The sequence below is a fragment of the Hippoglossus hippoglossus genome, chromosome 13 (genome assembly GCF_009819705.1).
Source record: "Hippoglossus hippoglossus isolate fHipHip1 chromosome 13, fHipHip1.pri, whole genome shotgun sequence".
Classification (NCBI taxonomy): Eukaryota; Metazoa; Chordata; class Actinopteri; order Pleuronectiformes; family Pleuronectidae; genus Hippoglossus; species Hippoglossus hippoglossus.
In genome coordinates this window covers 19,297,813-19,324,043 of record NC_047163.1, presented here as the reverse complement: position 1 = coordinate 19,324,043, position 26,231 = coordinate 19,297,813, and the positions used below count along the sequence as shown (strand labels likewise).

Genomic DNA, 26,231 nt, shown 5'->3' with positions numbered 1-26,231 from the left:
CACCGTAAATCACATCAGTCTTGTTACCTATCACTCCTGGGTGTATGATTGAGAAATTAGGTTGTAATTTGTTTAGATGGCGACATTAGGCCGTAACTGTGTGTGTTGTGTATGTGTGTGTATGTGTGTGTGTGTTCATGTGTTTTTCAGACATGATCTGCCTCCAGACTCCCCCTCTCCACCGGCAGATCAATAGCCCCTGTTTGGACTACCACTAAGAACTCCACAACTGCAGTGATTAGAAAACACATTAGTGTTGATCAATTAGGAGCCAAACGCCTCCCTTAATAATTGATGGCTCCTGTGGAATCTCACACACACACACACACACATGAAGGTGTACATACACACACACAGGCAGCAGACACTGTTAGTGTGCCTGGCCAAGTGGCAAAGAGAGACAGTGGGTGATCCTCAGACCCAACAAACGCAAGGCGCCACACTCTATTGACAGGGCCGCCTAGTCTGAATGCCTGATTAGGCTCTCCGGGGCCCCTTTGGCGCTTACACACACAAAGACACACAGTCACACGCGTTGGACTCCATTAGCAAAAGACAGTGTAGTAGGTGAGATAGACTCCACTTAAGCAGCACTATCCATTTCCCTCGATCGAGCCACAGAGGTGTGTTTGAGCCAGACACCCTGGCTGGGCCTTAAACGGACACAGAGGAGCACGCGCCCACATGCGCACACACACACACACACACACACACACACACTTGGGTGTCTTGTGTGGCTACAGTGCTACAAGTCATCTGCACTACATGTTATCAGCAGGCATCAAGTGAACATGGTGCATGCACACAGTGACACCAGAGACACACACAGAGTATTGGGCATTTGTACATACACCCATGTACCTGGCAGCTCTCCTGCTCATATTCCATGCAAGCAGCCGTTTCAATCTGAATGAATTATTATTAAATACAGTATATCAGAAATATGCAGACAGTAGGGGGCTGAGGGGTAGAGCGTTCGTCCTCCAACCAGAAGGTCGGCAGTTCGATTCCCAGTCTTCCCCATCTGCATGCCGAAGTGTCCTTGGGCAAGATGCTGAACCCTGAATTGCCCCTCATAGAACAAAAAAAAGTGCTGCTAATAGATAGCACTGTATGAATGTGTGTGTGTGTGTGAATGGGTGAATGGCAAACTGTAATGTGAAGCGCTTTGAGTGGTCATCATGACTAGAAAAGCACTATATATATATATATATATACAAACCATTTACCATTTTTACATTGTGTTGATTTGATTTTTAAGCACAAATCATACTTGTTTTTGCTTTTCTTCCAGACTCTAAAGACAGGCCTGACAATGGTGGGCAAAGTGGTCACCCAGTTGGCAGGCACCATACCAGCAGGCACTCCAGATGAGGAGGGCACACCACATAACACCAGCCGCCGTAGTCCCCACAACCCTGGTGTGGTCACCATCATCGACACAGACAGTGTCGGCGAAGGACAGGTTAGTCAAGTGTGCTTTTGCCTCGTATTGTTATTGGTATAATAATACTGGATTTGACGTAGTGTAATAATACTGGAACCACGTGTACGTGGTTGTACTTTTGAATTTGTTATAGCAAATAAGGTATCTTTTATGACCGAATGAAGGCATCTCTGGGGTGTCAATGAAAAGTCATTGAATGTACGATATACAACAGTTCATATAGAATCAGTCTTACAATACACAATACATCAGTATCATGTTTAAATGATGTTTTGCAGTATGTTTAACTAGTTAATGTCTGTATTACTAGACTGCAGGTATGATTGGATGGGTGGATCAAATAGGTTTTGCTAATTTGCATTGAAACATTGAGACATGTGCTCATTGAGGTGATTTTCTTTGCAAACGCAGTAAATATCTGTTGTGTGCTTTAACCACCTCCAGAGATAACGAGGGTCGGACGTTTCTTGCACCAATGTTTTTTAGGGTTGGGGACAAAAAAATGTGGCGACCCCTGATACTTTGAGATGAAGTTCAGAACAGTATCTGTAGAAAGAAAACCATCTTTTAAGAACTGAGATCACTGTCAGTGACATTGGCAACACTGTAACAATACTGATTGTATAGATTAGTGGCAAATGGGCATTTAGAGGATGTGGGCTCATCAATTGCCATCAGATGCCAATTGAACATTTTGTTCTGTAGTATCATGTTAAACAGGCTCTTCACCAACACCATCATCAAACACCAAGATAATATTGATATTTTCTATAAAATGTCAGATTCAGATGGTTATAGGTTAATATGATATTAACTATTTATGCTATAAAGTTTTTTTCACCATGACTCTTGAATGATAGGGCGACATGTTTAAGGTTCTTCAAAACCTGTAGCCCCCCCCTCACTGCATCCCAGCCCAAACCTTAGACTAAAGCTGGTGTGAGCTCACTCAGTTTCCCTTTTTGGAGCCTGCTTGGTGGTTAACCAGAAACTGTTACCAGGTGACCATCGTATTTAATTGAATGTCAGCTTCACTGCATTGCTAGCCCTCTAAATACTTACATTTCCCCTCAACTGGGCCCTTTATATACATGATGCATGAACACACACACACACGCAAGATTAAATTGGCATAAATTTGGTCTTGGCTTCTTTCCTCTCTGCTCTTGTCATGTGTGACCCAGGTAAACACAACTTTGGCCTCTGTGGCTTTGTGGGAAACAGGAAAATCTTCCAGGTCGGCTTTTTTCCTGCGGCTTGAACATACTCATACTCATTCACCTCACTCCGCATAGCTCACTGAAAGGTGTGACTTAGATTTGCTGCATATTTTAACAGCCAAGCTTTTAGCCACAACCGTGGCAGATCTAGCAGCCCTGGGTTGTAGAGACACTCTGTAAACAGTCGGCTGTTAGTATGCAGTAACCTCACATGAAGCTCAAGAGTGTACCATGTCTCAGATGAGGTCTTGACATCGCATTTGTCAGCTTTCATAAGTTCCTAGACATACAGCACTGAGCAAATATTTTAGGCACTAAAATTAAAGTGAGGATTCCAAAATTATACCATAAGCAGTGTTTAAATGTAGGAAAACTGGGAAAAAATGCTGGCACTCATCTTAGCTGACACTTGGTAAGAGGCAGGGTTCATGCAGTCTATCACAGGAAGGACATATAGAGACAAAGAAACCATGTTCACACCTATGAACAGCTCCCTAATTAACCTGAGCTGCATGTATTTAGGTTGTGGGAGGAACACAGAACCTTCTTGCTGGTAAGCAAAGGTGCTACATGTCCAAGGTTACATAATATTGAAAAGTAAAAACACAAAATGAACCTCGGACACAATTATCTGTGTCCTTCACTAATGTGTCCCTGCAGAACCTTTGGCCACAACGACAGCTTGGGCCGCTGCACTGAATATGCCGAGTGACAGGTTGTCAAAATGTCATTGATTCTCAACCCAACTTGCATACAGAGAATGATTTGCACACAATCTACAAAAAACATCTAGAAATCTGGATATTGCTCAGGACCATAGTTCTCAGTGAGCCTGCACCTGGGCACAATGAATATTCCTACAGTTTATCAGTCTAACCCTACTCACGGTTTGAACCATGCCAGTTGCCTTCAACAGAATTTCCTTAATGTCTACAAAAACGTTCAAAACTTTAATCCTAAGATTCTCCTGCAGCCACTCTAAACCATGATTAATCACACTGCAGTAGCTGTCACATTTTTAATGAGCCGTGTTAGCATACACAGCACAGTTTGTCGGTGATGTAGTCACCACACACAGACTCCCTGCCTTCTCCGTCTCTCGTAGCGGGCCCTGTAGTCAGTGTTGTCTTATAAGCTAGACCTGAGCCTTCAGAAGCAGGCCTGCACTCTGTCACCGGCCGACACACTGTAACCATACACTGGCCATAAACACGGACTGGGCCAGGAAGGCAGGGAGGGGAAAAGCTGGGAGTGGAGTAGAAAAGGAGGGTGATGGAGGTAGTGAGGGCGGGTTGAGAGAAAGACGAAGGGGGGGTTTCGGGTGTGATTTCTGGAGAATTGGGAAAGGCCGGGAATATGATAGAATATGTCAGCGTAGTAGTTCAGGATATTCTCATCTCCTGCAGCCTTTGAAAGTCCTTATTTGGAACAGCAGCTCCATGACGCACACACACCCACACACACACACTCTCCTGTGTAACAGGCTTGGTTGTCTGGAGGACACTCTTGTTTCAAAGGGCTCCAGCAGGATTCCCTCACAGAACAACATTGTCTGCCTGCAGCGTAATAAAAGTGATCTGCTTCATGTCACCAGACTCTTTCCTTCATCCTATTCTCACATTTGTTTTCCTTTTTTTGCTGCTTGTTTTCATGCTCGTAGTCTGAGATGAAGCCCCTTTAGACTTTAGAGAAGGTTTGTTGTTTGGACTCTAGTTGTGTGAAGTTAGTTAATGCTGACATCATTAATGCAGTACTGAGGCCAAATGTAACTCTTTGTATGTGTTCTCTCTCTCATTCTCATGCACAATGTGGCCTCATGTTTAGGACTAGGCTCATTTCTAATCTGGCTTTGTGGCAAAAGAGGTTGTCTGCCTGAACTCATCTTGGCTTTTGTTTGATCTGTCCCAATTTTGACAACGGATTTCATCCAGAGATTTGGGAGCAGCCTAAAAAGTGACAAACAATTTTCATTTTCTGAGGGAAGTGTCAGAAGTAGCAAGCCAATGTCAGCTGTGGCCAGTTTTTTCTTAGTTACGGGAAAACCCACTGTCATGGGGTATTGTCAAACCCACATGTGAAAAGCCACATTATTGCCAAAGTAAATTTGTTCATATTCTTGTCTCCATTGTTGGACCATACCACATCCTCACTGGTCTCAGTACAGCCTTTTACTGAACAACCAACCCTAATAGGTTGTGATGTTTCATAATTTCTTTGGTGACGGCAGCGCATGCAGACCACATCCACACAAAATGAAAACAATGTCCAACTATTTCTGCCCTTCGTAATTCTCTCACCAGCCAGCCAGAGCAGCTGAGCCAGACGTTAGTGTATGGTGTAAATTAAATAAAGGGAAGAGAGCCGGGATTAGAGTTGAGCTAGTTAGCTCGGACTTAAGGCTGTTCGTCGACCCAGCCCTCTACTGGCTGATGTCCAGTCGCAGGAAAATGGAAAAGAAGAGGAGAGAATCAGACTCCATTAAAATAAAAGATCTCTGTCCACAAAAGGATTTTGGCTCCAAATCAGTTTTAATCCCTGTCCATACTAACACACCTGAAAAGACGCTGGGCATGCGCTTGTTGGTGTAAACAGAAAAGGTCTAAGTGGATATAAAGGGTTTACAAGATGCTGAGTTATTAAATTTAACATCTCAGCAATATAATCTGCCCAGATGATTCCCCAGCGGGTTTGTTATCGCTTTTTACATATTACTATTATTTTCTTTTTATATGTTGTGGGTAGCATAGAGGGAGTGCATCTGCAATTTTTCACCTAAAAATGAATCTCAAATCTAAAACTATATTCTAGCCACGAGAGGGCAATGGCACATTCAGAAATGAGTTGAACCTCCAGCTATTTAGCTGTGGTGTGATGTTGAAGAACACGGCTGTGGTGATGATATCAGAGTAAACCAAACTGTTAAGAGAAATCCTGCAGCTCAGGGGAAAGTCCCATTCTGGTTTAATGTTCATATTGTTAGAAAATGATTTTGACTTTCTTTCTTTCTTTCTGTGTGTGTGTGTGCGTGTGCGTGTGTGTGTGTGTGCGTGTGTGTGCGTGTGTGTGTTTTTGTGTGCGTGTTTGTGTGTACCCTACAGGTTGTGGTGAGTGAGGACTCGGACGGAGAGGGAGTGGTGGCTCACTTCCCAGCTCATGACAAACCCATATCCTGCATGCAATTCAACCCCAGTGGTAAGACACACTTGCGCACGAACACGCACACGCGCACACACACACACACACACACACATGCCCGCCCGCCCGCCCAAACACACAGATGGTTTTAGGAAGGAGCTGAAACAGTCTATGCAAGTTCAGAAGACAGAAAGACGGTGTTTATGTGAAATAAGCCTATCGTGTTAATTTACACCTACCCAATTTATCATTTGCTCTCTCTAAAGAACTTACTCCTGAGAAAGAAGTGTTACTGAAAACTTTTACTACGGATGACAAGCATGAATATCAATGTGTGATTCATTAATTAAGATACATATTTATTTAAAAAGAAGTGCAAATATCCAGTATAATAGCATTTGAACAGCACCTCGTTGTCTCTTTTGAGGCTCTAATATCTTGTGACAGACTGAAGAGAGCAGTTAAATCTCATCTTGTTTTCAGCCTGAGCTTTTTGGTCAACAGTGGAAGAATCTTACCGTGAGCAGTTAACTGTTTGGCCTAAACTGACCTGTTTCACATTGTCGGACTTGTTATGATTAAGGTTGGTTATCGGCCCAGGGCACTGCACACAGTATGGCAGGGGTGTTACATGTGTTACACATAAATATATCAACCTTCACATTATTATTTTTACAAAATGTTTTTTTAATTTCTTCACATATTTGTTCCTGTTATATTTGTCGGAGTTTCATACAAATATGGAATAACTTCATGGAATACGTTTCAGCGAAGGTATTCTTCTCACTTTTCCTCTTTCACCCATTTCCTCCAGTTTTCGAGGTATAGAGGTCAACGGAGTGACCATTCGGTCCTTGAGTCAGTGGAAAAAAATCCAAATTATTTACTCTCTTCAACACTGTGCTGATGTTCTCAATGATTGAATGTATCAGTGTGAGTATTTAACTCAGGTATCTCCGCTCCCACTTTCGTAGCATCGCTGACCCCCACCTCAAAAACGAAAGGGACAGTAGATGCTTTGTCAGTGTGAACAGGCAACCTTGTCAGTTTGTATTGGATGTGTTGGGTTGTGAATGTCCCCGATACTCCTGTGGTGTGTATGTGTGTAAGCGTGTGTTCACGTACTACGTGGTGTGTGTTGTGTGTGCATGTGCGGTTAATAAAGGAGCTGTTGAGCGATGGCTCACCCCGTGACCTCCAGGCCCCAAGAATCCGTCACTTACCCAGACGTATGACTAAACTTCCCAGCTCCATCCAAGCAGGAGCAGGATGATATTGAAGACAAAGACAGACAAGACGTGGTTGTTTGGACCCCATCTTCTCACTGTTCCCACCTCACCAAAAACATTAGTACAATTAATGATACAAAATCTGCTTAAAAGTGCACTGAAGTACTGGAACTGTCAAAAAGCAAGGCTGTGATTTATGTCTACCAGTTGTAGTCTTTCCCGTTTCTTTAAAAACTAGAAAGGCATTCAAAGAATACATCTTCCCACCAAGGCTAACGCCCTATCTAAAAATGTTAAGCAAAGTGGAACAAATAAATCTGGATCTGCTCCCTAAATCACAAAAAGTTAATGGGATCGCTATTTGCCTCTACCTCACCCTTCCACCAGGTTTAGAGAAAATTGGTTCAGTAGTTTTTGTATAATCCTGCTAAGAGACAGACATATGGACAAACAACAGTGAAAACATAACCTCCCCGGCAGAGGCAACGTATTGCTAAACATTTAATAAACAACTAATGGGGATGTTGACAGCTGTAGGAGATGCTCCTCTCTCCGCCTTGCAGTCTTTACCTCTGGATATTCATCACATTGAGAACATTGGAAATTCACATTGATTTGTTGCTCTAATGCTGTGGCTTTCTTCCAGTTGCTTTGACTCACAGTCCACCACTGTATGTGATGCGATTTAATGTGGAGTTGCCAACACTTAAACATTTGATAAGCAGTTACCGTGTGTTGCTGAAGTAGCCGTTGGCATCTAAAGAATCATTAAAAGTACAATTAAAACTGAATTGTATAGTGTGAACTGTAAACTACATCGATACACATGATAATTAGTCTGGCTAATTTGCCCTGAAGAAAAATATGTTCCCCCAAAAATTCAGTCTAAGTGGTGGAGGACAACATTTATAGTCTGTGTGCTGCATTTGAAGTACATTCCAAATTATATCTGAAGCTAATATGAGGCTTCATTGATCTGTGTCAGACAAACTAATTAGATATTTTCCAAAGTCTTTTCACTGCAAAATTATTATTTTTCCGCCACAGCTTAGCAAGGGGAGACTGTCCAGGGAAGCACAAAAAAGACGGAGCAAAACAAACCGATGAATAATGTTGCGACATTTTTTAGATGGATAGTTAAGACCAAAGTGCCTTTGTCCTCATTTCTAGTTCTCATTGGGTCATCAGTGACATTCATGTTTTTATCCTTCTTTCCTTTAACATCCAGGCCAGGGCTCTACACAAATGCACTCTCAGCAGCATCAAACAACTCAGTACGTTTAGTTTCAGTGTGTTGTGAAAAGCTGAGTCAGGGAGTTGACAGATTCCCCTGTGACATTTTCCACAGGGCACAGTCAGCTTCAGAATTCCAAGCGCACTTTTAATCTTTCTGACTCATTTACTCTGAGCCACATCTAAATCACTAATAAATGTTTAAATTACAACCAAAAGCAGCGCCACAAGTGTAGCCTGAAAGCACAGATTTCCCTCCTCTTCGGTTACAGCTAGGGCATGTAATGAGATTAGAATGAATCTTAACAGAGGCCGAGTAACTTCTCTTTTCCACTGTTGTGAATCCAGGACTCCTTTCATCACAGTTTATTCTTTTATCCATTTTCATTTCTAAGCGGCCTGGTGTGGACTGTCCCATAATTACAGGCCTCTTGATTTGATCAGAACCCAAATCCTGAGCGATGCCTCCATTGGTCTGGCTCTACATGAAGTTAGGGGAAGTGCCTTTTACTGAGCTACCTTCCTGGCCCTGCTGAGGCTCCCTTCACAGTGGTCAAGCTCAACATGGCAGCAACCCGACGGATAGACTTACCAGGAAACAATGATATGACTCAAACAGAGCCTGGAAAGCCCAGAAGTTTTGGCTGGGAAGAGTTATGTAAGAAACCCCAGTGGCTTGTGTGCGTTGGAGGCTCTACAGAGGGCGGACCGGTGGCCGCCAGCTCTTGGTGTGGCGGCTGGCGCTTTGCGGCGCTTCGGTGGATGTGTGGATCTATTCCTAGTGGTGTAATTAGAGGGACGCAGATGAAGTGCAGTGGCAAAGCACTCTCTTTAACAGCTGCAGTGTGTGTGTGCTTGTTTTCTTTCTCGTCTCGTCCTCTTCACTTGTCCTTAACGATCCTTGACTTGATTAATAGGTACGATGCCAAGGTCAAAATACACTCACGTTTTGATGGCAGATTGTCCAACAGCTTGGGCATTTCTTTTGACTGAGAGTGGCACTAGATGGAGTGATTGATCCAGCAACCATGCAAGGCCACACCCTCAGGGTTTTATTCTCTTTCTCTTCAGTCCTACTCGGGCTGATGAGCATCAAGTGCTTGACATGCAGTTATAGAAGAAGTATCCAGATACAGAGTAAAAGTAGCTACAGCACAACGTAAACATTTCCATTACAAGTTGTAGTCCTATATGTAGAAACTTTACTGAATCAAAATTGCATCGATTTTTAGAAGACACGTATATGTAATTATCAAAACTAAAAATATTAGTTATGGAAAGCAGCTCATGTTAGAGTGTTGAATTATAAGTTGATGCACTAATGTGTGAGGAGTATTTTAATATTGTGGAGCTAATAAAACTTCATATACGGTCGGGTATTTAATTATAATATGATCATAAATGCTAATGACATCTTATAGCAAACAGTGTCTCCCTAATCTTTAAAAAAAATTTAAAACAGTTCATGAAATGTTTTCTGTATTATTTGTGCTCCAATGTAGCACAAATGATTGATTGATAACTCTGGTCCATCACTTATAAATATGCCTCGTGCTAATGCTTATTTATACATGAAGACAAATTCATACAATGAGAAATACCCCTTTTTATGTAAAGAGTTGAATTTGTTAAGGTGCTTTAAATTTCTAATTATAGCTATCTAATCAATGCAAGAGTAGCTCAAACATGTCCAGTACCTTTATTGATTCAGTTACTAGTTTCCCTCATGGCCGACAGGCGACCTGTTACACTAACGTAGCTACTAATGGATTTTGTCAGGCAGCCCTACAGTATGTTCATATGATACGAAATAGTTTTCCCAATATCTAGTAACACACAACCAGACACATAGTCTCTGTCTGGTCAGAAGTAAGATCCCCTTTATGTTAGTCGGTTGCCATCACTTTTCCTCAAAACATATCTTACTGCCTGTACTTTTAACCATGAGCCAGTCAAATCATTTGTGTTTGAACTGGATTCTGGTGAAGTTAGACTCTCATTCGTTCCCCCATTTTTTCAGTCTCACAAAACCCATTAGTCTGCCACAGATTCACAGCTTGGGTTTTTTGTGCAGCCATCTAAATGTTCTGAATATGGAAGTTTTGAATACCCGATCAAAGCCAGGAGTAATGGCAGATGAATCAAGACTAAATCTCTCTCCACACGGAACTGTCCCATAAACCATATCCCTGATTTAGTAACAGGCCAGTCTAATGACTAGCCTGGCCCGTTGAGCCTGACCATTGAGGCAGCTGTGCCATGAAGGCAGCTCTCCGTGGTGTAATAACTCCGTCTCTCCATCTCACTGATGTGTGAAAGAAACCAGGCCGTCGCTGAAAAACCCGAGACCCACACGCACATGTTGAACACGAGGGGAATTCCCGCACACAAGCAGCCCCACTCGGCCACACATTTATAGCCACACATTCGGTATAGATTGAGTTGTGTCTTCACACCAAGACAGTAATTAGCACTCACAGCCTGCTCTGATGTAATTTACAGCAGCAGCTTCTTCCATTATTTTTTTTACTGGGGACAACATGGGCTGTTCCTCTGGCTCTGAATTTTACTTTGACCATTGTTGTAGGGTAATCATAATGATGATGTTGATGGTAATCATTATGTGTCTGTTTTTAGTGGCGTGATGAATCTGTCCCTGTTAAAGAAGTTGTCAAAGCTCAGGCTTGTTGCTCAGCTGTGTATGCTGCCGTGCCAGCAGAGACACAGAGAGGGCAAGAAAGTACTCAAACCATGTATTGTCCATTAATTTTGATATGAATTTGTCTGTTGACATGATGTGGCTTCTTTCAAATAAATCACTATTAAGAAATAACATGACAGAATTATTTCCAAAAATTAAAAGTTTCCTTTTTTTCGGGGATGAACTTTTAAAGCATGTCTTCAACTAAGAACTTGCTCTGATTATTATTATTTTTTTTTGCATGATTACATTTGTATAAAGTATGAAGCAGATATTAATCACTAACTTGCTAGCGAGCACTCTGCCGTCTACCAGGTTACCGATTTAAGTTTTTTGTGAATTACTGGCCAAGGAACAGAAGGCATCCACAGAAATTGTGCTTGTTGGGCACAAATGTATGTTTTCACATAATGGCTAGAAATGTGTATATAACTTTAATGGCTTATAGGTTACCCCATCTACAATTTGTTAGGTCTAATTTAATGTTGTCAATGGTCTGTTGTGCAGACTATTTTCTGAAATAACTGTTAGAGAAGAGGAACACCAGTCTTTTGCATTGATATGTCAAGGAGCTTTTGTTATCACCGCTGTCCGACGGTTTGTTGGTTTGTTATTAGAAGCAAGATAACGCAAATCTACTGGACTTAGGGGAGGGATGAAGAATGGGTCAGGGAAGAGTTAATAACATTTTGGTGGGGATGCAATTCAGGGGCCACATCCAGGAATTTTTTATGACTTTCTTCAACACTGATTTCTCAGGGAATAATTCCAGGATCTTGGATGATTTCTACATGAGTGTGTAATTTGGTGCAGATTGATTTAATTTAAGTGCACTTACAGGCCTTGTTAGAGGTAAGAGTTGTACTGAGTCCCATTCTAGTTTTAAATATTACTTGTTTGAGCATATGGTCAAAGTATTGAGTGATATTTAGTATCGTGGATCTGATGGTAATTCTGATAGGTTTTATGGACATATTGTAATCATATCATATTTGGGAAATGTTGCACTGGACAAACGTCTCCTACCAGAATTTATTAATTTGACAATTCAAACCAAAAATGCATCTCAATGAAAAGCCGAGGTGATGTCATTGTACATTGTCTGAATCTTTGCTTGATAAACCATCACATGGCAGAACTGAGAGGGATTATTTTTTTCCCCTCTGTTGCCTTTTTGGACGTCTGTGTAACTGCAGTGTAAACAGCATTACAGCTAGATAAGAAACACGATGGTACAAAATCATGCAGTGCCAGACTGTCTAACTCTGGTTATCAAAACGACCACTAAACTTGTACGAGATGTCAGACATGTCTGCTGCTTGTGAAGTGCAGCCCACGGCCACAACAGAGACCTCACCACATGTATCCTCATCCAAGAGGAGGTGATATCATCCTCTGACAGTGTGAATCGCTGAATAAACAAATATCCATAAAACCAACACAAATGTATGTTAATGAATATTGACAGCAGATTATTTACAGTAAGTTGTTGGGATCAAGAAAGCAAAATTAAATACAATTTTGTCAAGTAATTCAAAGTTATGAAAACCAAATGCATTGGTTATGCATCACGATGCTAACTTTTTAATACTGTAATATTACCATTTCATAATGACTTCATCATGGTATCCTTTATACCGTATGATTGATTTAACTTAATAACATGTAGTTGATGTTATTGGTTGCAAAAGTGATAACATTACTACACTGTAGGATGTCAATTTATGACTTCATGGTGATGTCATGCTGATGTCACTGCTACAATATGAACATTCATTCTTTTTTTATTCATTTTAGCTTCAGGTTGTCAGTCCTAACATATTTGGAAAAATGCATGATGTAATTAGAAGTTTTTGACTTCTTCATGAAATCACATATCGTATGATATCGTATGAATGGGGGAATAATTCTGATCAATATACATTATGGATTGTCCTTGAATTATTTGCAGAGATTTTGGAAAATGTGCTTTTGGATCACATTTTGTTGACCTTGACCTTTTAGCACATTTGTAACTTCTTTACAGTCTGTGTGTAGGTGGATGGCATGCTGGGGAATATGGCTCTTGTTCCCACTGAAGACTGGTTTGCTTGTATCGGCAGCAGTATCCATGGAAATAATTTAGAAATTATTGACATGGTCTAAAAATCAAAAAAATCTAATTTTTTCACTTTCTATGTACAAATAAAACATACAATAATTTTAAGTGTAAATTGCACCAGTAGGCAAAGCTTTCAATGTGTATTTTACACTAACATTTAAAGGGGTTGGGTGGAAAAATATATTTTTTGACAAATCTGCTATCTGGTAACGACCCGTGTGCCAGTATGATCAAAAGGGTTTACCCCCCCCAACAACACCCTTCCACCCCAACCCAAAATAGTGCTGGCTGGTGAGGTGACTGTGGCTTAGTGGTCATGCAGTGCTATGGAATTATATATATTATCATTACAAAAGGAGGAGCTGTAAATAAAGAAGATGAAAAAAAAAAAAAAAGGGGGGGGGGGGGGTTCTCACTGACACATTTTCCAAAATAGGTTTTGTATTATTAGAATTTGATCCATTCAATATAAGATTCAGAAAGTCTAAAACAGCTGTAACAGCAGATTATTATGTGTCCAGGGAGCCAGCATGAAGTCAGGCAAGGACTCGCAAAAACCTTTGCAGCATATGCACCCAATGAGAAGCTTTTCATAGGAATGAATGGGTCACCATCATAGAGCATGTTATCCAAATTACTTAATACATCCGTTATGTTATCCCCTCGGGAGAATTCAATTTCACTACTTTTTCTTTTTCCAGAAGATCTGGTGTAAAAAGCCAGTCATTCTAGTCAGATGGTGGTGCTAGAGTAAAGTGCCAAAATCTGCTAAGTGAATGAGTTCATCCTCTGATCTGCCCATTTGACTTATTCTTCTCTATGAGAATGTTGACACGTCTTCTTCTCTAGTAGAGACGTCAAAATGTTAGGCTCCTATACACAATCATTTTTAGAAGTTTTTAGCTTGTGTAAACAGTAGGTAAACATTTAGTAAATGGTCTCTAACACACTCCAATGTAGTGGGAAGCAGATGATTAGTTATGTATTTGTTCAGATCTGTAATTCCTCCTGTGGGCATTAAATGGAGGCCCACAAGATGATGAATCATGACAATATATTAAAACACAAAATAACATAAAGTAACTCTCCATAGCAGAGGTGATAATTGTTGACAAATGCTGTATATTTATTACAATTTAGAATTTAGCTATGGCTGTGTACAACTATATTAAAGTGTGTTAAATAAACAACTTATTACATGCTTGTTTTCTTTTTATTAATACTAAATTCAGTTACTTTACGTGTTAACTATAAAGGAAATAATGTGTTTGGTATTCTTCTGTCAAAGAAAATAATTCACCTGAGTCCTAACTGTTTTAAGACTCTTCCAGCCACTTGCTGTGCACATTGCAGGTCACTGTTGGCATCTCGTAACTATTAATTTGGCTTAATTTTTACAAAGTGACAAAATAATTATACTACAAAAAAATTTGAGTTTGAAACTTGCAAAAACGAAATTGCAGACATTGTTCAAAAACCTAAATTCAAATTAAATGAATTTACTCACACGGCCTTAAAGGGAAGTGATAGGTTCATTTCTTTCTTTTTCTTCACACTCAGCTCAATTCTGTTTTTTCCCCTCTTCTACATCAATGGACAATTGATGCACTGTGAAATCTTACCTATGACCGGTGGCTGTGAAACTTTAAAGGGATTCCATTAGTTAACAGAAATGAACACTGGGAATTTTAAAAGAGACCATGCAAATGCAATGAGCTTACCTCTCCAGCCTCACTGTCTGCTTGTTTGCTCACTAAGGAGATTAAGTGCTGGCCATTGTCCTGATTTCTTTATCATGAGATTGTGATTGGGAGCAATTTGCTTTGGGGCTTTTTAAACATGGCATCAAAAGAGGCCTAGTGTTAAAGTTCTCTCTAAGCTGCTGTGAGAACATGTTTGTCCCATGTTGTCAAACCACAGACAGAAAACAATATAAAAGTATTAGGATTGACTGGGATTTTGGATTATCAGCAGTAAATTGGGATTGTGGCATTATTGGACAAACTCTTTCAGGTGACGTAGGGTCTGAGGCTTCCTTAACACTTTTAAACCCATATGCAGCCCGAAAATGCTGCGTTGCACCCGTTGAATGGCGTTCAGTCGAACGGCGAGATAAAAAATCCCTCTCTACGCATTTCAACAGTTCCTGCAGGAAGTGTGCCAATATGTAAATGCTCCATAAAAACAGACTTAAGTCGTGAACAAGCCTGGAGCTCTGCCCTGAGAGCAGTCACGCTTTGTGAACTTGACCGATACGCTGCCTGCCCCATGTATGTCGGCATGACTTTAAAGGCAGGCAAGTTTTACCCTGTTAAAAGAGCTGGCCTTCCAACATAGTAATATCAAACTAATGACTTTTCAGTTAGGTTAGCCACACACACACACACTCACACCTTTTTTCATATCTATTAATATCTAAGTGCTCACAGGTGGTCCGCCTGTGAAGTGCACAGAATAACACAACCCTTGGTTTCAGCCCGCTGTACATCAAATGAACCGTAAGCACCTTTCCCCTTTTTCCTCCGTTTTTTTTTCTTTTTTTCCTGTTTTTCTTTTCAGCCGTCACCCTCCCTTCACCCCCACCCCATCCCTTCCTATACCTTCCCTTTCTCTCTGGGTTCCTTTCCTCTGTGGAATGAAGTGTGGATGAGGTTGAGAGATTCAAGAAAATTTTGGAGAAACCTGTTTAACCCTTGACATCTTTGTAGCTTGGGTCATTTTGTCTTTTCCTAATGATACACAACAAGTCGCTGAGATAAGGATAGTGTCATAATATTGCTAAAAAATAAGCCAGGGTAGGAAACATGAGCCGTCAGGTGCTCACACCGGTTGTTAACAAATCCTAAGTGCCATCTATCGTTAAACCTTATTGGAAGATAGTGCTCACCATAACAATAAACCCTAACTGTCTGTCAGCCATCCCAGTGTAGGCTGCCTCCCTGGTTCAGCATTAATCTTAAGTACTTGTCATGGTTGTTATCACACACAGTTTTCCTGCGCAGTGAGGGGTGGTTACCAACTTCTGCATGGAAGCCATTTTCACCAAAGTGGTTTAGCTAGTATGACTAAGCTATTGGCTTGTTTTCACCTTGTCTTAGTACTTGTTTCCTGCCCTTGTGGCTTTGTTGTAGCAGCATTGCCATGTTTCCAGATTTGAGGAAGTCCTTTTGTAAGTGCAGTGCTTTAATAACTGATAGAAATGATAAACAATCATTTCAAAATCAGGTTGCTGTCAGCACTTATTATTCAACATGTATATTGACAAATACTATATAATGTTGTGAGATTTTTGTAAACCTCGTATGCTGTTATCTTCAGAAAGCAAGACGAACATCACTCCATGAAGACTCTAAATTCTCATCTTAAAGTAAAACTAGTTTGAGTTGATAATGAAAATAAAAAATAAATATCTAGTCAGACTGCCGCTCTCTATTATATTAGAGGTTGTTGACTGTGGCACAGTATATGTGAGTAACCCCTATGCGTACCCTGCTGCCCAGTGGAAATAAAACCGCTCGTATACTAGTGTTGTGCTACGGTGGTAAGAGGATTAGTATGGTACTCTCCTTCCTTCAACTAGCACTGAAGAATTTTCAGTGGTTATGAAAACACATCTTTAACTTTTCCTATGTAACCATAATAATATTTTATAGTTTGAAGGCCAAACTTAAAGTACTTCATTTAGTATTTTGTAGAAGCCCCCTTTTCGCTTGAATTCTTCTTAGGTAAGTCTCAATAAGCTTTGGACGCCTGAACTTTGGCAGCACATCCCGTTCTTTTGGACACATCCTCTCAAACTCCGTCAGATTGTATGGGTAGTATTTGTGAACTACCATCTTCAGATCTATATAGTGATATTCTGAGTGGTTCAAGTCTGTGCTTTAAGTCATTGTCTTGTTGAAAGGTGAATGTTGCCCTTCTCTCTGGTCACTTCTCTGGAACAGGTTTTATTCAACAGCCCTTCTATTCGTGCCACTGGGTCACCCCATACCAAAATTCTCTCACCACCATGCATCAATGTGGTGATGGTAATAACCAAGTGATAAGCAGTACCCCGGTCCTCATGCTCCCAGAGTCATTTAAAGTTTATGGGATCTATTAGCAGTAATTAAACATAATCATCATGATTTTGTGTAATGTATAATCACCTTAGAATCACTGGGTTTTTATTACCTTAGAATGAGCCCCATTTATCTTTATAGGGAGCCGGTTTTCTTCCACTGAGCTTTCCATGTTGCATCTCCATGTTGCTAAAGTAAGTAAGAAAGGACAAACAAACATTGCCTTTAGACAGGAGCTTTCCTTATGTATGTTACCTAAAGGTAACACAGTGTATGGTAGCCTTCAGGTCGGCCAGGTGGGCCACGGGGGGGAGCGTTTTGTGAGAGATATTAAGTTGGTTGCAATCTGCAGCCCCACCGCTGCATGTCACTAAATCCTACTCACTGGACCTTGAACTGCTGTTTGGCAAACTCAAAGTGAGCTGTCATGTGCTTTTGATTCAAAGTGGTTTCCATCTAACCACACTACCATGAAGGCCTGGTTGATGAAACACTGCTTAGGTAGTAATCCTTCCGATAGGTTCTTCCTTCTGTGCAGAGCTCTGTGATCATCGGGTTGCTGGGTGGGCAGCCAACTGTAGGAACAGTCCTTGTGGTTCCAAACCTTCTTCCATTTCATAATGATTCAGGCCATTGAGCTCCCGGGAACACTGAGAGCATCGCAGTATTATCTCAGAGGTCTCCAGAGAGCTTCTTGGACTTCATGGCTTTGTTTTTGCCATGACATACAATGTGAACAGTGGGACCTGATAAACATAGGTGCCTTTCCAAACTACTGTATATTCAATCAAATGAGTTTGTAAGGTGACTTTAATCAATATTCTAGACGCACAATACACACAACAACACTATTTATCAACACAACACAGAATCACAGATCAACACAGAATCCTATAGCCTATTATTTGACTTTATCATTATTATGATTGTTAGGAGGGGCTGAAACAATGATAGAGTGTAAATTAAAAAAAAATGTATTCACCTAAATCTACCAGACAGGAAAGTGTGCAAATGAATGGGCCTGAGTACATTTTTGAAGCTATAATATTATATATGTCCGACATATGTGTAAGTACATACAGACAGACACATGGAGTCTTTTCCTTATTCTCAAATAGGCAGCCATGAAGACAAAGCCCTGTCTTACGACGGATAGTCTGTCATTTGTGCGTTGGGCAAATTTGCTCTGAAGTTTATGCATCCTGGTAACAGTAAAGCTATCTGAATCCCCCAAGTACTCCATGTTGTAGGCTTTATGTCTTCCACATGGTTATAATTTGGACATTTTCTCTATTTTCAAAGCTTTTTTGGAGCCCAGTGTTGTTAATTAAAAAGTGGACTAGTTTTGTTGTGGCCTTTTGTGTTGCCAAGTAGGGAAATCACCGCCTACTTTGTTGCTCTCTCCATTTCTTTCTCTGCTTTTCTCTCTCCCTCTCTCCTCTGCTCCCTTGTCCCATCTGCCTTTGTCAAGAATAAAGCTAGCCCAACCACTTTGTAAATGAAACATCCTCCCACTATTAATGGGATTGAGCAGATGTTTTGTGTTTGGATGGTCAGAGATGGGACAGTAAACCCTGCAGCAAAACAAAACAAAAAGGATTTTGGGCCACAAAAAAAACATAAAGCAAAAGCAGATATTTATGGAAATGATTATATCACTTCCCTCATGTCCCATACAGACGCATGTCTCGCGCACATGGCAAATTAGAGGTCATCCCTTCCACTTTAGCGCATGTCTATGTGCGTGTGCCAGTGATTTTGGTACTAAAACATCGTAAATAACACTGTAACCCCTGGGACGAGGTGTTATAAATAGGACGTGTCAAACCCTGCTCCGGCCAACCTCTGGTTTCCCCGAAACCCTTTCTTTTCACCCGCCATGCGGCTCAGCTACTTTTTAATTTGGCCTTCCCGCGGGCTAACCAACTGACGCCTCTCGGTGAGGCCCTCTGTATTTCAACAACGCCACAAAAGCCCCAGTGCTCGGGCACTCGCGCTCACAAAGCTCTCCAGCATTTCTAAGCTGTTACTTTTTTGGAGCGCAGACTCTACCATCAGCAGAAGAGAAATGCTGGCTCTGGCCTGAAACCAGCGGCCAAGTCTCATCTGTCAGAAACCCCAGGGGCCAGGCTCTCCAGCCACTGGGTGGGCGGGGCCCATCCAACATCCAAAACACAGAGAGGAGGAAGAAAGAAAGAGCGGGGTGTAGGGGAGAAAAGGTTTGAGATCGAGAGGAAGCTCCCAGATAAACAGGCCGCAGCGCCTCAACTCCTAATCACCCTGCGCTTCCGTTTCCAGACTCTATAATTAGAAGGGCCCCGTCCCTTTTTTCTCTGTATTCCCAGTTGACGCAAATGCTTCTTGTGGCTTGGCACCTCATTTGGGGCGTGGGTTTTCAAGAGTTTACAGGCCCTGGGCCTTAGCTCTCTGGCTTTCTGGTCGCTCTGATACAGCATGAATAGCTAACCACTGTCTTAAAGCACACTTCACTTGGCTTCTCTACTGCTTTCTTCCCTCCACCTCTGATAATCTTCATGACCCCATCGCTCATCCACCCTGTACCTCCCTCATTCCACCTCTTCATCATCTTTAAATATAACTGTTCCTCAGTCAAACACAAGTCATAAAAAAAGAAACCTTTCAACTCTGAATAAATGTGCAAAATTTTGTTGCAACCTTGGCTTGTTTTTCCAGAGAGGGAGTGTTTTCCATCTCTCTTGCACGTGTTGCTGAATCCTTTTAATCTCGTGCCATTCCAGCCTCCTCTTTTCACATTTGACATACCACCCAATAAAGCCCGGCCACTAATTAAAACCTACTGTAGCCACCACATAAAAGATTCCATGGGGAAAAACTCAGAGGAAAATTACTAATTACTTTAATATCATTTATGTCTGGTAGTCGTCAAAAAGTCCGAGGTTTGGACATATTTTTCAAATCTTACACTCTATATCAGCCATGCGTTTCCAACATTTTGAGTTACTGCCTGATGTACAGATTTGTTTGTAACATCTCATCCAGAGGGCTTCTGGGGATGGGTTCTGGGCTGTGCTTTGAAAAGAAATGCTTCTTTTTTTTCCTCAGTTGAGCCAGTTTAGATCTGGGTTTGTTCTGGTGTGGTTTGTTGAGCATGTTGTTTATGGTGAGGGCCTATACTTTCTGGAGTTTGATGAGCTTCAAATAAAACGGGACCAAATGAATGGGCCTGTCAGTAGGGGTTACACTTGTGCCGAGCTGAGGTTCAAGTGTGTCGGCGAATCTGTATGAGCGCACACACATGCACACCCATAACCATACACAGGGACATGGATTCTCTCTTTTAGAGACACTCATCATGTTGTCTGTCCTTGAAGAAGCACACGACTCGAGCCTTGCTTTTAACCACACCGGGCTGCCATGTGAGGGAAGGCTGCGTTTTATGACAGCAGCAAATGATAGCTGGTTTTATTTTAATGGCCTGGTGTGTTTGTTTTAAAGGCCCGGTAATTCTGTCATGACTTCTAGCTTGGGTCCTGCACAGTTGGTAGTGTTGGCTGCCTTCATGTAAGCTGCTGGAGTAAAGTACAGATTAAATATTTTGGTTGGCCTGACTTTGTATCGATTTAGCAGCATATCAGGGGAAACCTCACACTGGCACAATTTAGAGTATCTTAAGTCAACTGTGAATTTTTTGTTTAATCTGGACGTTACTTAATACAATAAATTAAAATGTTTCTACTAAAAGAATGGTAGTAGCATTGGAATATATACAGATGAGTCAAAATGACTGAGTGGTCTCAAACCCCACTGATTTGATTCAACAAATTCAACTTGCAGTTTTGTTCTTCGATACGAGATATTACTTTTGTAAGTGATGTTGAAAGTTGCTTTCAAATGAAAGGATGATTACACTACATTACATTGCTTTGGTAAGGCAAATGAAATCTAGACAAGATGCTGGCATTAACAGCCAATGTATTGTTGTGGGTATTTTCTCTCATGTAATTTTGCCTCAGTGATTTTGTATGACAATTTAATGGAGATAGGGCACTCACTAGATCATCAGAGGCTGAGAAATTCTGACTTTTAGTTGTTACAATAAAAAAAAATATATAATGTAGTTCAAGATTATCTTTCGTTGGCCATGATCTATCAAACTCTACTCACCGTATTTGCTTTCAATAAATGTGTAGTTTACAAGCACAATTTGAAATGACCTTGATGGTGTCATTAAGAGCCAATCAAGACAAACTGGTGGGTTGCCACTTTTAAAGTGATTTCAAAACACATGTTTCAGTCTATGGGCTGTGGTCGTTGCAGCAATTATCCTTTAGTCCTGTTTTCTATTACTATTTTATGTTCAGCCTGAATGAAAGCTTAGAGATACTGCACATCGCTAAATCTGCCTGAGTTATCATCTGTCGTTCCTATCTCGATGTCACACAGAATGCTTTCAAACTTACTGTGATTATAATGAAAAATACAGTTATGAAAAATCAGCATGCAGTGGAGGGATACATATATTATATAAGTGTGTAAACTGCCCATAAAATACTTAAGTCCTAGTATGATAAAAGGGCATGATGATGGACCATGATGGACCACATATGCAGGAGCAATTGTGAGCATGATAACCTCTTGATACTGGGAAGGATTGCCAATGTTAATGACTGTATCTCCATTGTAGGATTGCTGCTGGTGACCACCGACACTCTAGGCCATGATTTCCACGTCTTCCAGATCCTCACCCACCCATGGGCGTCCTCACAGAGTGCCGTTCACCATCTCTATACCTTGCATCGTGGGGAAACTGAGGCCAAGGTCTGAAACACACACACACACACACACACACACACACACACACACACACACACACACACACACACACACACACACACACACACACACACAGACTACAGCCAACGACTTGATGTAGCAAATTTGTCAATTAAACTTTCATTTACAAATTAGTTGGCTATAATATTGTGAATTGTCAGATCGGAACCTGCATCTCAACAAAAACTGACTCATACTTTTGCTCATGATTAAAATAATTAATGCTTTGAAAATATTTCCACCCATGTGCGTCAGAGAGCCAATTTTTGATGCAAAACAATATTTAATGACCAGTTTTGTTTTGGAGAGGAGGAGAGCTCTCTGGATAATTTGGCTCCTGTTCAATATCTCTTGAACAATGAACACTGAAGGAACTCTTCACCTAAAAACAAGCCGACGTGAGCGGGAGCTCAGCTAACAAACCAGAACCCCTCCTGATGTCATGTGTTGACGTACTGCTGAAGAAAAACCTTCAAAAAACAACAAACAGATTTTAAAACGTGAAACTGCTTTATTCAGTATTAGTACCGGATTTAATCACTGAGTCCTTTTGTTTTGGAGACGGGCAGACCTCTGTGGGTGATTCGCCTCCTGCTAAAAACCTCCTGTACAAAGAGTTGTTTAACAATAAAGTCCCACTTCCCCATACACAGCTGGCTACTATTTTCACCCAGCTGGACATTGTATGCACTGTTGAAAACCCTGAGTGATTGAAATCGCACTTATTCTGAAGATATGTGTTCCATGTTTGTCTGTTCAGATGGGACTGAGTATGAATTATGATTTTAATCTAAGTACAATTCAGGAACGCTTCAAAGTGGAAAGTAATCATTACAATAAATTAGATGTTGCTGGTCAAAGGTCAAAGGTCAAGGTAACAGTGACCTCAATGCACAAGTTATACTTTGAGGAAACTTCTTCATATTTGACACAAACCCGCACTTGGCCTTAACCCACTTAATAACTCTTATTAAATTTCCTTCACGACATATATGAGTCTAGACAAACTGCAACTGTTTTTGTTTTTTTACTGAAAGTGCATCTAAGAGGGTTAGGGTTAGAACAAATAGTGAAATTGTGATTTAAATGAATTGCTAATCTCATTGAAATTAAACCCTGCATATATGTATGTATGCTCCATCTTGACTTAACTTACATTTAAAAATGACATTAAACTGACTTTTTTTTTACATGGCAACTGTTGACATTTTGTAATACCTCTTGGCAAAATGTTATATAACAGGGGACTTATTTCGATCATCAGGTAAACAGACTAGCTATTTTTGTTTTCAAAGACATCATGAACTTAAAACATACTCATAGTCTATAAATGCAGTCCTCGTCTTTTAAGGGAAGATATTTTGCACCTCCTTTGAACTTCCCCGTGCTGCTGAAACCTTGCAGTCAGAAATGCTTACTCAACAAAACTACTTCAGGCCTTGTTCGGTTCAGGATTATTGACGGGGAAAACACACTATCACACACACACACACTCTCACAGCCTGCCTGTAGTTAATGTATGACCGAACGCCAGGTCCGCTGACCGGCTGCACACTGAGCCTGCTTTGATCCAACCTATTGTAAACAGTGAATGCTGGCCTTAGCCGAGTGCTTGGGCCAGAGGTTATCACCACACTCTCTCACACACACACACAGACAGACACACACACACAGACACACACTCTGACACACACTGGAGAGTGATAAAGTCTTCAGTGAGGTGGGTGGAGAGACGCCTTATCTGTCTCCAGTGGCCAAACATGCGGCTGGCTGTCAGTGACCCGAGGCCAGGTAAACAGACCTGTGGCTGATACCAGCTGTAAGGGGCTGAATGAGGACCAGAATGTGGATGAGCTCGGCCAAACTGGACAGCTCTAGTCCCAGGGGTTAGAACGATGACACTGTGATTCTGCTAAGCCTTGCAGCCATTCAGCATCAGGTGGGATTCCAGTGATTCCAGCAGTTTATCAAGGCCAATGGCATCAGTGCATGTACAGTATATGTAACTGGGCTGCTACTGGCTTTCTGTAAGAACCTGATTTCGACATTTGTAAGACGTAAAAGAAACCTAGGTTGGTTTGCACAAAGGAACTTTTTAAAGTTCAGCATTTTTGTAAAGTACTAAAACATCACAAAGAAGCACTTTGCATCACTAATATGCTTCAAAATATTTAGAAATAATAAAATAAAAACTCCATTCACCTCCCAGTGAAAAAGCGGCTTCATACATGTAGAAGACACAGACGAAGATGTCAAGAGAGTTTGTGGTGATAAGAGTTGACGACAGTGTCGGGAGCTGTAAGAATGATCACGTGATCTCAGCAGCGGCGGTTATATGTCACTTCCTGTCTCTGTCTGCTGAACCCGGCTGCTCCACCTCTCGCCTGGAAAACGCAGAGGATTTGATGCTGTTGTGAACGAGTCTTTACCGAGAACCTCCCACTGTGTTGTGCATGTGTGAAGGGCCAACCACGGGTGACCTCCAACCAATTCTCCGGATGTTACCCGTAGGTCATTTCGGAAAATGGCTGAACTTTTGACTGCTTCAATCCCAGAATGTTAAAACCTTGGCATATCCTTATACATTTACAAACCCAAACTTCCTTTTTTAAAAACAATTATATGTCTACTCACTGTTATCTCTGCCACTATTTCTGGTTTTGACTCATCAAAAGTTGGAATTTATAGATTCAAGTCAGGGTCTTGGCATTTGCAACTGATTTGGTGTTATATCAAATTCTGTAACAGGTATTTAATAAGTCAAAAATAAGTCTCATCCATTATATGAATGGTTGACCAAACCAAAATCTGCCATAGTGAAAGTAAACTATCGATGGGCTATCAAACAATATGAAGCAAAGCGCTGTATTGCAGACACTTTTGGTTTTGGTTTGCCCGTGTCTGTCCATCTTTGTCACATTCTTGTTCTTGTCTGTTGAACAGAGCCGATGTCACAGAGATAGTCGGACACATTAAACGTGCCTTCTTGGCATCACCCTGACTCAAAGACAGGAGGGGGAACTTTCCAGCCTCTCCGGAATGCTACCTCCACACCGACACATGCCTGTGACTGCATGCACTTACATTCCACCTTTCTAAGATAACATTTGGCCACTGTTTAATATCTGCGTGGCCACACTATGACTGTACAGTCACAGCCATCCTTCAGGTAACCCCCTGCCTGATAATTCAACACTAAAGTCAAGTCATCCATTTACAGTGGGAGCTCTGACAGGTCAATTATGGCCAATTATGAGCCACACAAAGTAGCCCTTTCTCATCTCCAAGGCATCACTAATCTGCCACAGCAGAGGTCAGGCCTCCTCTTTCACTCATCTTTGTGAAGTAAAGTAACTGTCTGGTATGCAGAGGATACCCCATTAACTGTCATTGCTGGGGACAATTACCTCGTCTGACCTGGCAAAAGATTAGAAAGGCCTGCAGGTACAGAGCTGTCTGTCTGACTGCATGACTGTCTTGCTGGCTGAAGAGTTGGACATTCCTCGTCTTAACTTTCTGCTGGACCTTTTCCTTTCATTTTTTTTCTCCCGTCCCGTCCACTTTTGAGCCTTCTTTTTAATGTCGAAAGATGGATGCCGTTTCAGCACACTATCACCTCATCAGTATGTCACCTCGCTCCTTTGTGCTTTTTTCATTTTCTTTCTCCCACTCTCCTTTGCTTGTGTTGTCTCTTGCAGCCTATCTGTCTGGTTTCCTGCATGTCAAACATGCCCAGAGAGATCCTATCTTCCCAAGTGTCTGCTCCCTAACTAACAAAGGACGCCAGCAGCTCTTTAGTTTTTTATAGCCATCTCAAGTAAAACCAAACAAGCTCACATCACATTGTCACCTTTGCCAAAAGCTATTGTCCGATCCTTTCACACTGGTTAACCTTTGTCATGCACTCTGAATGATGTGTTTATCTCTGTGATAAACACTGAAGTTCGATGCTGTTTATTCCCATTGTGCATATTTCTCTGTGTTGAGTAGTGAAGAAAATGATACAGTAGGTTTTGTGCCTGATTTCCAAAACCGGTGTAGGGAAGCTAAATGGAGCTGCCAAAACCAAATCTGGACCAAACATGTGAGCATAAGTGAGCATGTCTAAGGCTGGTTGCAATGTACTGCCAGGAGAAACTGTAGTCATCTATACTGGAATTTGCAAACAATGAGTTGAAACCTAACCCGCAGATTATAATCCCGGATTTGCCCGTTTGGCTCCTTGTGGTTTCCTTTCAGACTTTTATTTGTAGAACATGCTTTGCCTTTGTCAATACTCTTTCCTACAC

At 41.3% G+C, this 26,231-nt stretch overlaps 1 protein-coding gene across 5 annotated transcripts in view; it reads left to right on the top strand.

Annotated features, from left to right (window-relative positions):
- bcas3 (BCAS3 microtubule associated cell migration factor) overlaps positions 1-26,231 on the top strand; it is a 319,787-nt gene that overhangs the window by 42,652 nt on the left and 250,904 nt on the right. For all 5 annotated transcript variants that reach the window (XM_034605304.1, XM_034605303.1, XM_034605302.1 and 2 more), the window contains exons 12-14: positions 1,295-1,465; positions 5,766-5,859; positions 21,794-21,927. In XM_034605304.1, coding sequence (XP_034461195.1) covers positions 1,295-1,465; positions 5,766-5,859; positions 21,794-21,927 — 399 coding nt within the window. The remainder of the gene's footprint in view (positions 1-1,294; positions 1,466-5,765; positions 5,860-21,793; positions 21,928-26,231) is intronic.